Raw genomic sequence first — 13127 nt, forward strand, 5'->3', positions numbered from 1 at the left:
GATCAAATAGTTTTGGTAAATGAAATCTGTTTACCGTGATGACAAAATTAATGTCTACAACTTTAATTTTAGTTGTCCTGTCCACTACCTACTACTACTACTATTAGGTATCAACATCAATTTTGACAATCTGTTTTCGACACCATATGTCCAAGAATTGTTTGTATCGAGAATCCAAACATCCATATTACCTTTTATTTGTGTTAAAATCAACTAATATTACTAACTTGAGGTTTGGCTTTAATTTATAAGATTAAGTACTAAAACACAATTCTTAGTATACTTACCAACATTACGTTATAGGCATCCAACGTTATGCCTGCATCATGCAGCCTTTCTATAAAAGCAAACCCAGGCCAAGTAACATCTGATCCATCGTTATTGTAATTACACTTTGGTCCTTCAGAAGCTATGAAGTGTTCTAGTTTAACTAGATAATCCTCCTGCATAAACACTGTTAAACTGAGATCAAGTAAAATGGTTCCTCCTGAGCTAAGTAGCTTAGTAAACCATGCAGTAAACAATTTAAATTGATTAAAGCAACATAATTACAATTAAAAGTATTAAGAATACCAAACACTATTTGGGTATTACACGATTCCACTACTGATGGGGACAGTGGAGTTTCATTAAATTTGTCTGAAGAAAATCCATGCGGTGTTTATAAATAAGAAATATAAAATGGTTTATGTTGCCTTTTTGGGTCAAACGATCTGTGTTGTAGTTGGCATCAACTACAGCTGTTTCATGCCGCTGGGGCAGATCTTCAGGTTGTCAGAACGTTAGATAAAAAGCACTTTCATCCGTGGATGAATTTCTCAAGATATATAATACCTACTATACACGAAAAACAAGATTTAAATGACACAAATTTACAAACCTTTCCAAGTGACGAACACATGAGACTTGAGTCATGACACAGCATCCACCGGCGCCTGTCTCGTGTGTGTCACTTGGAATGGTTTGTAAATTTGTGTCATTTAATTTTTTTTTTTCGTGTATAATAGACATTATACATCTTGACAAATTCATCTACGGGTGAAAGCGCTTTTCATCTAACGTTCCACAACCTAAAGATGTGCCACAGCGGCATGAAACAGCTGTAGTTGATGCTAACTACAACATGGATCGTATGACGCAAAGGGTAACATAAACCATTTTATATTGCAATTTACGATCCAGAGGCTTACCCACCATGGAATTAAAAATGACTTACAGCTGTTACAGAGTTGTATAGAACCATTGTGTGGTTACTATGGTGGAACATAGCTGCAGTGTTTTGCATAAAAGTTGCAGAGAATCACAAAGGGTCAGATGTGACCACAATTGGTGGACACCACAATTGTACTCGACTGAGTAAAAGAGGCGTAAGGGGGTCAAAAACTTGCCTCTTGCAAACACTCAGAACAAATTCTAGTTTTGAAAATTATTTAGGAAAGAAAGATAACACTATCTGCCAAATAATAATGTTAATTAATTGGAGAATGAGAAAAAAATAAATAAGAAAACCCAATATCTGAGCACCTGAAAGATTGGGCGGTAAGGGGTGACAAGAAGCAGTGACAGCTTCAGGCCACAGAGAAAGAAACAGATATCTAGTTTTTGTGGTACATAACAACTGAACATGAACTATTTACAGAAATATCAGTAAATGACAACTTACAATGGCTCTATATTCTTCTGGCATGTGATGCTTTTGCTGTTCTCTACACTCCTTGATTGCAGCAGCAACGCTGTCTGATTTGAGCGATAAACTTGCCGTATCTCGACAGATATCTTCAATGTTGTGGGCCTCATCCAAAATGACGATTGAGCCTTGAAGATTTATGTTCATCTACAAGGACATATTTCATCCAGTTAATAGCTTTATTTTAGCCCTATATGTTCTAAAGGGATAGGTCATGTTGGTCAGATGGCCATACTGATCTATTACAAACCAGCTCAGATAATTTCATATCTATTATCTCAGCTGTTTCGGTGGCCAGTGGTACTGCACAACCCAAACACTTTATTACTTGAAAGGCCAACAGCATGTGCCAAAAAGAACATGTTTACACAAAATGTTCATTTTTGAGTAAGAACTTCAAGCACTCATAATGTCTTTATATTATTTATTTTTATTTAATCACTGTACAATTTTTGTAATGCATTTTCAAAGAATAATTACAATTTAAACCCCACGAGGAGTTTGAAGTTTAATTTAAGATGTCCTGCTGTAACTTTGACTTGACTTATTTCCGTGAGTTCCTAGGTGGAACATAGGGCCTCGACAAAATCCCGCCACCCGTCTCGATCCTCAGCAAGTGCCTTGGCCTGTCTCCACGTCATCTGTCTTCTTGCTAGGTCTCTTTCTATGGTTCTTCTCCATGTTGATTTTGGTCTGCCCCGCTTTCTGTTTCCCTGCGGATTCCAGTCTAGTGCCTGTCTTGCTATACAGCTCTGCGGCCTTCTCAATGTATGGCCAATCTATCTCCACCTTCTTCTGGTGATAATCTTTTTGATTGGTTCTTGCTTAGTTATCATCCAAAGATCTTCGTTTCTTATTACATTAGGCCACCAGATTTTCAAAATGTACCGCAGGCACCTATTGACATATTACAGTAGACCCCCTCTTAACCGACCTCGTATTAACCGATAATCGGATTATCCGCCTTTGATCGTAAAATAATACAGTTTGTTTTAACCGACCTTGCTTTGAGAGCAGCTCGGTTTAACCGCCGCTTTCTAGGAATCTCGGCATTTCCGCTCCCACGCTGGGCAATGAGAACTGAACTATCTTATCGCTTATCTCCACAGGATATGACTAACAATAAGTTATTTTGTGATGATCACAAAAAATATAGCATAACCTATTGTCAGTTTGTCATCATCGTTCGTAGCTCGAGCACATCTGATCTGATTTGTTATCTGTGCGGCAAATTTATAACATCATAAAGTGCGTTACGATTTTGAGAACTGATTATCTTATCGCTGGAGTAAACAAACAACGCAACTTGTAGGGAGGGCAGGGAAGGGGTGTTAACAACTACAAGGTCAAGATAGTTTTTGTGCCTCGAGCCTCCAGTGAGAGGCTATAAATAAACGTCCTATCTTGTAACAAAATGGTCGCTTGTATCTTTAATGACGACAAAAGGTTCTTTACTGTATTACGATGTATTTGGAAAGCATTAATTAATACATTACAGTAGTAAAGTTATTAAAATAGGAATTTTATTGACTCTTGCCTAGTATTATAATATATTCCACTGAAAGTAGGCCTATTTGACTTAACCGTGTTTTGTGTTTATTTGTGACATTTATATCAATATGAAAAAGGAGATATGAGTAGTTTATTTTATAAATAATGCAAGTATGACTTCAAAATAATGATTATATAATTCCAAATGAATAGCACTTTATTATGTTATGATTTTAGGGATTGCCCGTTTTATCCGACCTTTTGAATCATCCGACCTAGGTCCGGTCCCATTAGGGTCGGTTAAGAGGGGGTCTACTGTATTATGCTTGTAGGCTTTGCACTGCTGTGTTGTTAATCTTCCAGGTCTCACAGCCATATAGCAAGACAGACATGACATTGGAATTGAACAGTCTTAATTTTGTCTTTCGCAGAATCTGCCTTGATGTCCACACAGGGCAAACGCTCCCTTGGCCTTCCTAATTCTGCTTTTGATATCTAGGTCTGTTCCTCCATCCAGTCCTACCATGCTACCAAGGTAACAAAACTCAGTTACGCTCTCAATGTCTTTGTTATGTAGCTGCAAGACTTGATTGTTACGTGCATTTATACGCATTTCCATAGTCTTCCTTCCGTTTGTTTTAAGCCCAACATCTGAAGCTTCTACACGGAGATCATTTAGTTTCATTTCAATGTCACGGAAGCTTTCTGCAAGAAGAGATAAGTCGTCTGCAAAATCCAGTTCTTCTTGGCGGCCATGCAACCCCCACCTTATGCCTCGGTTTCTATTTGTTGCCTTCCGAAGCATGCAATCAAGCGTCATTATAAACAATGTTGGTGACAAGAGGCACCCCTGCTTTACTCCAGGCTCCACTGTTATTGGTTCTGAGAGGCTCCCAGCGTGTTCCACCTGGCAAATGTATCCATCATACATCTTTTGTGTGAGCCTTATGATTTTGTGAGGAATTCCAAAAGCTTCCATTGCAGCCCACATCTTCCTCCTACTGACCGAATCGAAGGCCTTTTCAAAGTCCACGAAAACTACATATAATGAAGCTTGATACTCTACAAACTGTTCAATGATTATTCTCAAAGTGTTGATGTGGTCTGTTGTCGATCGAGATTCCCTGAATCCTGCTTGTTCTTCACGAAGGACTTCTTCAACGGGTCTCCGAATTCTGTTGAGAATTATTCTTGAAAGAATTTTACTGCAGGTTGGCAACAGTGTGATTCCCCTCCAATTATTGCAGTCTGTCAGATCTCCTTTCTTTGGAGGGTTTATGAGTACTCCTTGATTCCATTCTTCTGGTATTGTTTCCCTTTCCCAGATATTCGTCCTGCTGTAAACTGCACATGGATCTCTAATTCAAAAATACTGGTAGATAAAGCCCAAAACAACTGTTGATTATTTTAAAATAAAGATGTTATGTATACAGTAGTAGATTTTAAGATGACTGCAATTAAAGCAACATAAAAACTAATGTTGCAGATCTATTTGAATATACATAGTCTTGAAAGTCCTACCATTAATTAACCCAAAAAATTGATTATTTGAATCGGTTTTGCCCTCTTTATTTTGTTTAATCTTGGATTTACTGTAATGTTTAAAAAATATTAAAATCTATTGTTTAAGCCTCAGAGGATAACAAGAGTTGGATAACAATCAGCAGTTAACTAATCTAAAAATTGTATCGGTATTAAAAACTCACCGACGATCTCATATCAGGATGTATCAGGTAATTGTAAGGACAAAAAACAATGTCCGAGGTCTTGACAATGTTCCGTAATGTGAAGTAAGGACACACTCTTCTTCTGGTGCCCACAGCAACTATATCCTCTATGTCAAACACTCTAGGAACTCCTAAATCTAAGATGCTTTTATGGTTCCCCATTTTAGTTGCTCCGTGGTAGTAAGTACATCCGATATTCTGAAATATATTTTCTAATCATTTACAGTATATAATAGACAAGATACTACAAGTTTTTGCATGTTTACATGTACATCACAAACAAAAATTGTGACACTATGACAGTTTGTTTGAGCAGGATATAAACTAGTTATAAAATAACAATCAGTAATAAAAATAATCAGTAACCTTTTTCCTTAAAAATATCTATGATTTGAACTTTCATGTGTTATATATTAAAGAAAATGCCTTATATTCCAGAAACCATCAATGGACGCGTTCTGGGACTCACCAGTACCGCCTCGGGGCAAGAGTCTTGGTATGCCAGAACAGTTAGTCACCGGTTTACAGTACACATCGGATTGCAATTTACACATCAACGTACCATTTACTTTATAATATTGAAATCAAACAAACTTACCCTCACAGAATAAATTAAATTAAAAATATTCACATGTTATGTAATATAACCCCATAAAAAGAATAGAATTTTCACTTATTACGTAATATAACCTATCAAACTGATAAACAATTGAACATTATTCTATGGACAGCTTTAGCTCTATTTCTTGCTGTAGCTGCATAGCTGTTCCAAAAAACTGACCAATCAGACGCCGCCGGTGCATTATGCACCGTACAATTTCTCCGGTGCATGAATCTTGCACCGGTGGAGGAAATAGATGTCTGCTAGGTTAACTCACCAGTTTCCCAGAACGGTGCTTTTTGTACACCAGTTAGTGTTCCCAGAACGCGCTCCATTGTTCACTAAGTAAGTAAACAATTGCTGTTCTATATCTTATGTTTTGACAAAATACATGATTTATTAAAAACCAATGTCACTTTTCCATTTTCTCTCATAATTTTAAGGTATGAAAACTAGTGATGTGTCAAAACCAAATCTCAAATCTCAAAACCATCAAAACTTTGGAAAAGTTTCGGTTTCGAGATTGGATCACCGAATTTTGAGATTGGATCACCGAGTTTCGAGATTCAAAAGTTTCAAAATTGTAGAATTTTGCAGTGTTTTTTGAAACTGCTGAAATTATTTTGTCATTATTATTGTTTTTAACACTGTTCCTCACAAGCTCGTAGCAATAGACAAACATCACCATTAACAGTAATGAAACAAATATTGTAGGCTAATCTGAACTTCAAAAGCTATCTTAAATACTATAACTAGAAAGATGTGCGATTCAGTTTCATATCAATATTTATTAAACCCAAAGAAATATTGACCGCTTTATGTTCTAATTAATCTAATATTCATATTCATGTTGGTGTTAGGAGTTTAATTTATTTTAATGTTGGTTGTTTATAAAAAATTATGTTTTTTTGTGTTTTAAGATTATCAGTTACATATTTATGTTATGTCAGGGTCGGGAGTCGATCTCTTTTAGTTTTGATTGCATACTTAAAATGTTATTATTACCTGTATTTCTTGTATCCTTGACCTTTGTAACCAGCTAAGTAAAAAAGTTTCGAGTTTAGGTTTTGAGATTCGGGATTCGATTTTAAAAGTTTCGGTTTCGGTTTTGAGATTCGAAATTTCTGGTTTTGACCATCACTAATGAAAACAATAATTGTCATTTTTTTAACAATTCTTTTACTGTAATGCTAAAGTTCCTTAATTTTCTCAACATCATGCAAGTTTGACAAAAATTTCCAAAAACTATCTTTCCTGATACAGTACACCAACCATAATGAACCTAATGATTTACGTAGTCAATTGATAAGTTTTAAAATTATTACTCACAAATGCAGGATCAATACATTCCCTGCAGAGGTCAGCGATTCGAGGTTTGCCCTTCACAGTAGGGTTTACACAAGTGAAGTCCCGTGATGCTAGAATTGCCATTCTGTTGAATATTCAATCCAATCATTATTATAATGACAAATTTTACAATGCTAGAAATCATGAACAGCCAAAAACAAATATGAATTGGTAAAAACAAAAAGTATTGTTAAAACTCCAAGGGGTCAAAGGGGATGGGTCAAAAAAGTTTAAGTGAGGGCGTCAATTTTTTTCCGAATCCATCATTTTACAGTATTAAAAAACTTTACATTTACCGCACTGCTCTTTTCTGAAGAAGATTTATCAGAGAAAAATATCCTATTTTGTTATTTAGGGAGGTGGATCTTCAGTTGAAAGTTTAATACAAACTAGCAAATGATGGCAAAATCACATAGCAAATAGCCATTTCAGATTGACAGGACAATGGCCTCCAAGACAAAACTTCAACATTCTGATCATTAAACCAGCTATGCTCAAAGGCTAATGTTTCTAAGCCAATACTAATAGTGCATGCTCTTTAAATAGGTTATTAGTGTAACATGTGTCATTTCTCGATACCATCGATTCTTGGACATTGGTATCGGTATCGAGAATCAATCTTCAAGAATCGATGCCGATACCGATACCTGAAACGTCTGCAAAGAGCGTGTGATCAAAAAGTTCATGTCTTCGCCGTGATCGCGAATGAGGACAATAATGTTTGTGTGACTGCAGGAGATGATTATAATTTTGACACTATCGTAGAAAACGAAGATAATATCTACACAAATGTGGGAGATGTGTATGATTAAGCCGCGATCGTGGAACACGATGATAATATCTACACAAATGTTGGAGATGTTTATGATTTTGCTCCGATTGTGGAAGACAATAATAATATCTACACAAATGTGGGAGATGTATATGATTTTGCCGCGATCATGGAAGACAATAATAATATCTACACAAATGTGGGAGATGTTTATGATTTTGCCGCGATCATGGAAGACAATAATAACATCTACACAAATGTGGGATATGTTTATGATTTTGCCGCGATCATGGAAGACAATAATAATATCTACACAAATGTGGGAGATGTTTATGATTTTGCTGCGATTATGGAAGACAATAATAATATCTACACAAATGTGGGAGATGTTTATGATTTTGCCGCGATCATGGAAGACAATAATAATATCTACACAAATGTGGGAGATGTTTATGATTTTGCCGCGATCATGGAAGACAATAATAATATCTACACAAATGTGGGAGATGTTTATGATTTTGCCGCGATCATGGAAGACAATAATAATATCTACACAAATGTGGGAGATGTTTATGATTTTGCCGCGATCATGGAAGACAATAATAATATCTACACAAATGTGGGAGATGTTTATGATTTTGCCGCGATCATGGAAGACAATAATAATATCTACACAAATGTGGGATATGTTTATGATTTTGCCGCGATCATGGAAGACAATAATAATATCTACACAAATGTGGGAGATGTTTATGATTTTGCTGCGATTATGGAAGACAATAATAATATCTACACAAATGTGGGAGATGTTTATGATTTTGCCGCGATCATGGAAGACAATAATAATATCTACACAAATGTGGGAGATGTTTATGATTTAGCCGCGATCGTGGAACACGATGATAATATCTACACAAATGTTGGAGATGTTTATGATTTTGCTCCGATTGTGGAAGACAATAATAATATCTACACAAATGTGGGAGATGTTTATGATTTTGCCGCGATCATGGAAGACAATAATAATATCTACACAAATGTGGGAGATGTTTATGATTTTGCCGCGATATTGGAAGACAATAATAATATCTACACAAATTTGGGAGATGTTTATGATTTTGCCGCGATCATGGAAGACAATAATAATATCTACACAAATGTGGGAGATGTTTATGATTTTGCCGCGATCGTGGAAGACAATAATAACATCTACACAAATGTGGGAGATGTTTATGATTTTGCTGCGATCATGGAAGACAATAATAATACCTACACAAATGTGGGAGATGTTTATGATTTTGCCGGGATCCTGCAAGATGGTCTCCTGTTTGCGAGTAATAATTGGTGTTTTGATATTAAAATTCTGTAAAATAAAAAATGGTATCAGTATCAAGAACTGATATTTCAGGTATCAGTATCTAAAATCAATAAATGTTGGTATCGACACTTATCTAAAGTTTAGATTGTACAGTAGAAAGTCGATCACAAACAACTGGTGATTGGGGTTGTTTGGTTAACTGATTCTTTCTTATAATCTGTCACTGACAGTAAAATGTAGACAATGATATCGGTCTATGACTATTGTAAACACGTCAAAGTGTTGAACTGTCAACTACAGGATATCAAAACTAAGCTTTACTTACCTTATCGCTTCACATTTCCATTTAAATTACTTTAAGACGTAATTTTACTCACCGGATATCTTTTGCATGGCTGGTTTTCTTTAACTGGTCAACAACTTGAGCAATTTGTTTGTGAGTTCTAGTTCCATAGTATATTATTGGAGGCCTGCAAAAATAACGGTCTTGTGTAAGCGATTAGTTACTAGTTCTTATATGGATCCGTCGATGGCGCTCGTGCCGAAATGTACATAATCCTGTAATCCACAAGGACAATACTTTGGACCACAAGGTGACAATCAGGTATTTTAACCTTTTATTTATTTGACAAAAAACAACTTAGGCCAGTAAAGGTGTAATCTTATAAATTTCTATAGCATTATCAAACGAAATATCTGAGCTCGTAAACTGATAATCAAATATGAAAATACTACATTACCAAAACTAATAAAATTATAACAATAATAGTGAACATACGTCGAAACATATAGTTAGGTACTTTAAATCTTAAAATAATTAATTAATTTGTTCATTCCATCAATTCGAGAAATACAACATTATGCGATCAATTACAACATAGGAATGTCCCTTTTGGTCATCAATAGTCACTATTCATCGTCTTTAGCTCCCATTAAGTGGTGCGCAAGGAGGCTACTCATTAACAGTTGAGAAGTTCTGCCAGTTAGCCAGTTCTGTCCTTAGAAGTAGAAGCTCACCAGACCAGGCCAGCTTTAGCAGGGGTTTGCAAATTCCGAGAGCAAACATGTTAGCTGGTTCCATGAATAGACTAACTTCGGATTTTTAGGGCACTTCACATGGGGCTTAACGAGTTCCAGGGTTAGAGAATTTGGAAAAGGAAGGTTTGAGTTGGAGGGGTACAGATGTCTTAGGGTTAAATTGTGGCCCTATTTAACTCAGGCCTGAACTATGACAAATGACAATTTATATATAGATTTTTTTGTAAAGGATTAAATTATTATAAAACTTGATAACTTACTTAAATTTTTTTGGTTCCTCATCAAATGGGTCGACCATATCTCCTTTTCTTTCATCTTTCATAGGATCCAGATTATTTTCTTGTAAAATTGAACCTTTTTCTTTAGGTAGTAAATTACTAGAGTTTAATTTTTTTGATAACTCATCTGATGTATCCATTTTCTGTAACTGATTTAGTTTTGAATATATAGATAAGATTTAAAAAAGCAGATGATTTTTTATAAATTCCTTTGTATAGTAACAATTACATATCCAAATATATTTACAGCTTTAATCAATTAGACAATTTAAGAAGTCTCATTGGCAGTTTTTTTTTTCAAAGCCTGTGTTGAATTTTACAACTGTAATTAGTAAATTACTAATATAGTTTTATGTTCTATCAGAAAATTAATTTCATTATGCCTTATAAAGGAGGATCTACAACTGTTATCTCATTTTGATGTTTCTAAATTCATGTGAATTTTTGTAAAATGTCATGAACCAAAACTAAATAGGTTTACTTTAATCTATTCTATGTTATTTAAGTGGAAGTTATCGAGCCAGTGAATTAATTTGAATAAAACAACTGAAGAGTGCAGCTCGTAAATAATACAACAAATTGTATCATGGTGATTATTATTCAAGAATATTTCTGTATACTAAAATATATGTTTCATTTAAAAATATAAATATACATCATTGATTTTTGCAATGAATCAAGAAAAACAATTTCAATTTCTTTGGGGTTTGAATTTTAATAATGGAAAATCAAAAATTTACAGAGCCACACATCCCAAAAATGTTTGCAATCCTTTCAAAAACATTTGACATAATATATAATATTTCACTATTAAAATGAAAATATGAGACCAATTGACAAATAAAATAATTAAAGATAACTCAGTTCTCAATTGCAATGGTTAATAGTGTTATTGTAAATATTTTATCGCTAAACATACTTTCGATCGCTTTTTGGGCTGGAAGATATCTTCGTCTGAATTGCAATCGGAACTATCCTGTTCCCCTGTAAATTATCACAAATTCAGGACCAATCCAGTATCACAATCACAACATCTGTTAAGGTTTTTTTTTTTAACAGGACACAATTTTACTCCGATGAAATTGTACAGATACTCTATACAACATTTATGTACTTTCAAAGTATTAACACAAACTTATCATAACTTGGCTTGATTACTTGCGATTTTTGTGTGTTCCCGTGGCCCGCCGTGTTTTGTGTCATTACTGTCATTGTGCTGCATTTAGTGCTTTCATTATTTGTTAGTTGTGTGAGTGTTTTTTTTTCTGAATTGTTTACCTTACGAGTGTTTTTTTAACGTGCTAGATATGAAATATAATAGTATAATTACGTTACTAGTCCTGAAAATAAGTGCTTACCGGACGAGTTTCGTAAACACATTTTGGACGAGTGACGTACGATAGTTTACGCCATACTAAATGAACAGGATCTGTACAAATCCTTATAGGCCTATATTACCACCAACTAAAGAACTAACAATCACTAGTCATAACCTCTAAGAGAGGTTATAGAGGTTATGTTTTTTTTTATAACCACTCATCTCCAAATTACAGTAAAATTAGCTGGTTGGTGTCCGGTAAAACTCATTACAGTACAGTAGTACGTAATGAAACCCCATTTGATTAAGCTGGCGGCATACATCTGTTTTCTGGACTAAATCCTTGTGTGGGAAGTTCGTCAAAATAGTGTAGTGTGGCATAAAAACACATTACACATTCATCAGTAGTAAATCAGCAGTGGAAGTCTAGAATGTTATGTGATAAACAAAAGTTTACAGCTAACCTTTTCCAGATTAATTTTATAATTAGGTTGCCTAAATTTAATGTGAGTTGTTGTGTGATTTATTGCAATGTTTTATTTTAACATATATAATACAACAATACTGTAGATTTATTTTCAGTTATTTCAATGTTCATTCATTGCACTGTTTGGTGTTTATTATGTTTCATAAACGTTGCCTATTCTGATATGATCTTTTTCCGTTGCAACCAGTATTATAATAGTCGTAAGGGGTTATATGAGTACTAATGTGTTTTGTACAGCAAAACCTTGACCTAATCTTGGTTAGTTACCAGTGAATTGATGAAAACAAGTTACCCTTAGCAATTTGAGTGCAAAAGCTGCAGGATCACAAGTCAAGCATGCTTCAAAGCAAACTGCAAAGAAATAAGAAAAATGTGTATAAAATATAAAATAATAGTTACCTTGTAGTTTTTCCTGCTTGTCACCCATCCTTCCTTCTTTATCTGCCACTGGGCTTGAATGACCTATCAAAAAATTAGACCAAAATCAGATAATTTCAATATTGATTATAAGAAATACTTTCTGTGAAAGATTTTGTTGTGATATCTCTATTTCATCCAGGGGCTGCCGGTCTAGCTGTCACAAGGCAGATGCGTCCTCAAGAAAAATGGTACCTGGCGCCCTCAAAACAAACAAAAAGACGTAGCGAGCCGTCCTTGGGCTCTAAGTGCAATATTTCCTCGTTACGTCCGCAAATCAAAATGGGTTTTAAAACTTTTATGGTGTCAGCAACTAGTTTTCCTCTTCGGAATCATTGCAATAGGCCCAATTTAATGACATTTATTATTTCGCTATAATGGTGCAATAGTGATGCGTAGTACACTACAGACTAGCGACTAGAACAGACTAGAACAGCGCCTCTTGCCGATAACGCAAAGTTTCTACTGATGAACACAATTCATGCTTTGTAGGACAATGCAAGCAAGCTTGGTTGCCGAGTCTGGCAAACTTCGTAATGATCGGTGGACGTTGATTAGTACTAATTTCATGTTCGTATTTTATTGCACTAGACAGAGCAAAGTGAGTAGCGAAGGGCAATTTTGATTGTAGTTCATATTTCCGTCA

General features: G+C 35.0%; 1 protein-coding gene across 2 annotated transcripts in view; it reads right to left on the minus strand.

The window, feature by feature from the left end:
- The window catches only part of LOC128997973 (Fanconi anemia group J protein homolog), a 45575-nt gene that overhangs the window by 17105 nt on the left and 15343 nt on the right, over positions 1–13127 (minus strand). Inside the window, exons 6-13 of one of the 2 annotated variants that reach the window (XM_054423847.1) lie at positions 12464–12526; positions 11179–11243; positions 10242–10408; positions 9321–9413; positions 6836–6938; positions 4885–5103; positions 1664–1834; positions 288–443 (exon numbers count right to left, since the gene is read on the minus strand). In XM_054423847.1, the coding sequence (XP_054279822.1) occupies positions 288–443; positions 1664–1834; positions 4885–5103; positions 6836–6938; positions 9321–9413; positions 10242–10408; positions 11179–11243; positions 12464–12526 (1037 nt within the window). Of the gene's footprint in view, positions 1–287; positions 444–1663; positions 1835–4884; positions 5104–6835; positions 6939–9320; positions 9414–10241; positions 10409–11178; positions 11244–12463; positions 12527–13127 lie in introns of those variants that run through there. The other variant, XM_054423848.1, reaches the window with a different exon arrangement.

This window comes from Macrosteles quadrilineatus, unplaced genomic scaffold (genome assembly GCF_028750875.1).
Source record: "Macrosteles quadrilineatus isolate MER2022 unplaced genomic scaffold, UCM_ALF_1.0 Scaffold_7__1_contigs__length_78375512, whole genome shotgun sequence".
NCBI lineage: Eukaryota > Metazoa > Arthropoda > Insecta > Hemiptera > Cicadellidae > Macrosteles > Macrosteles quadrilineatus.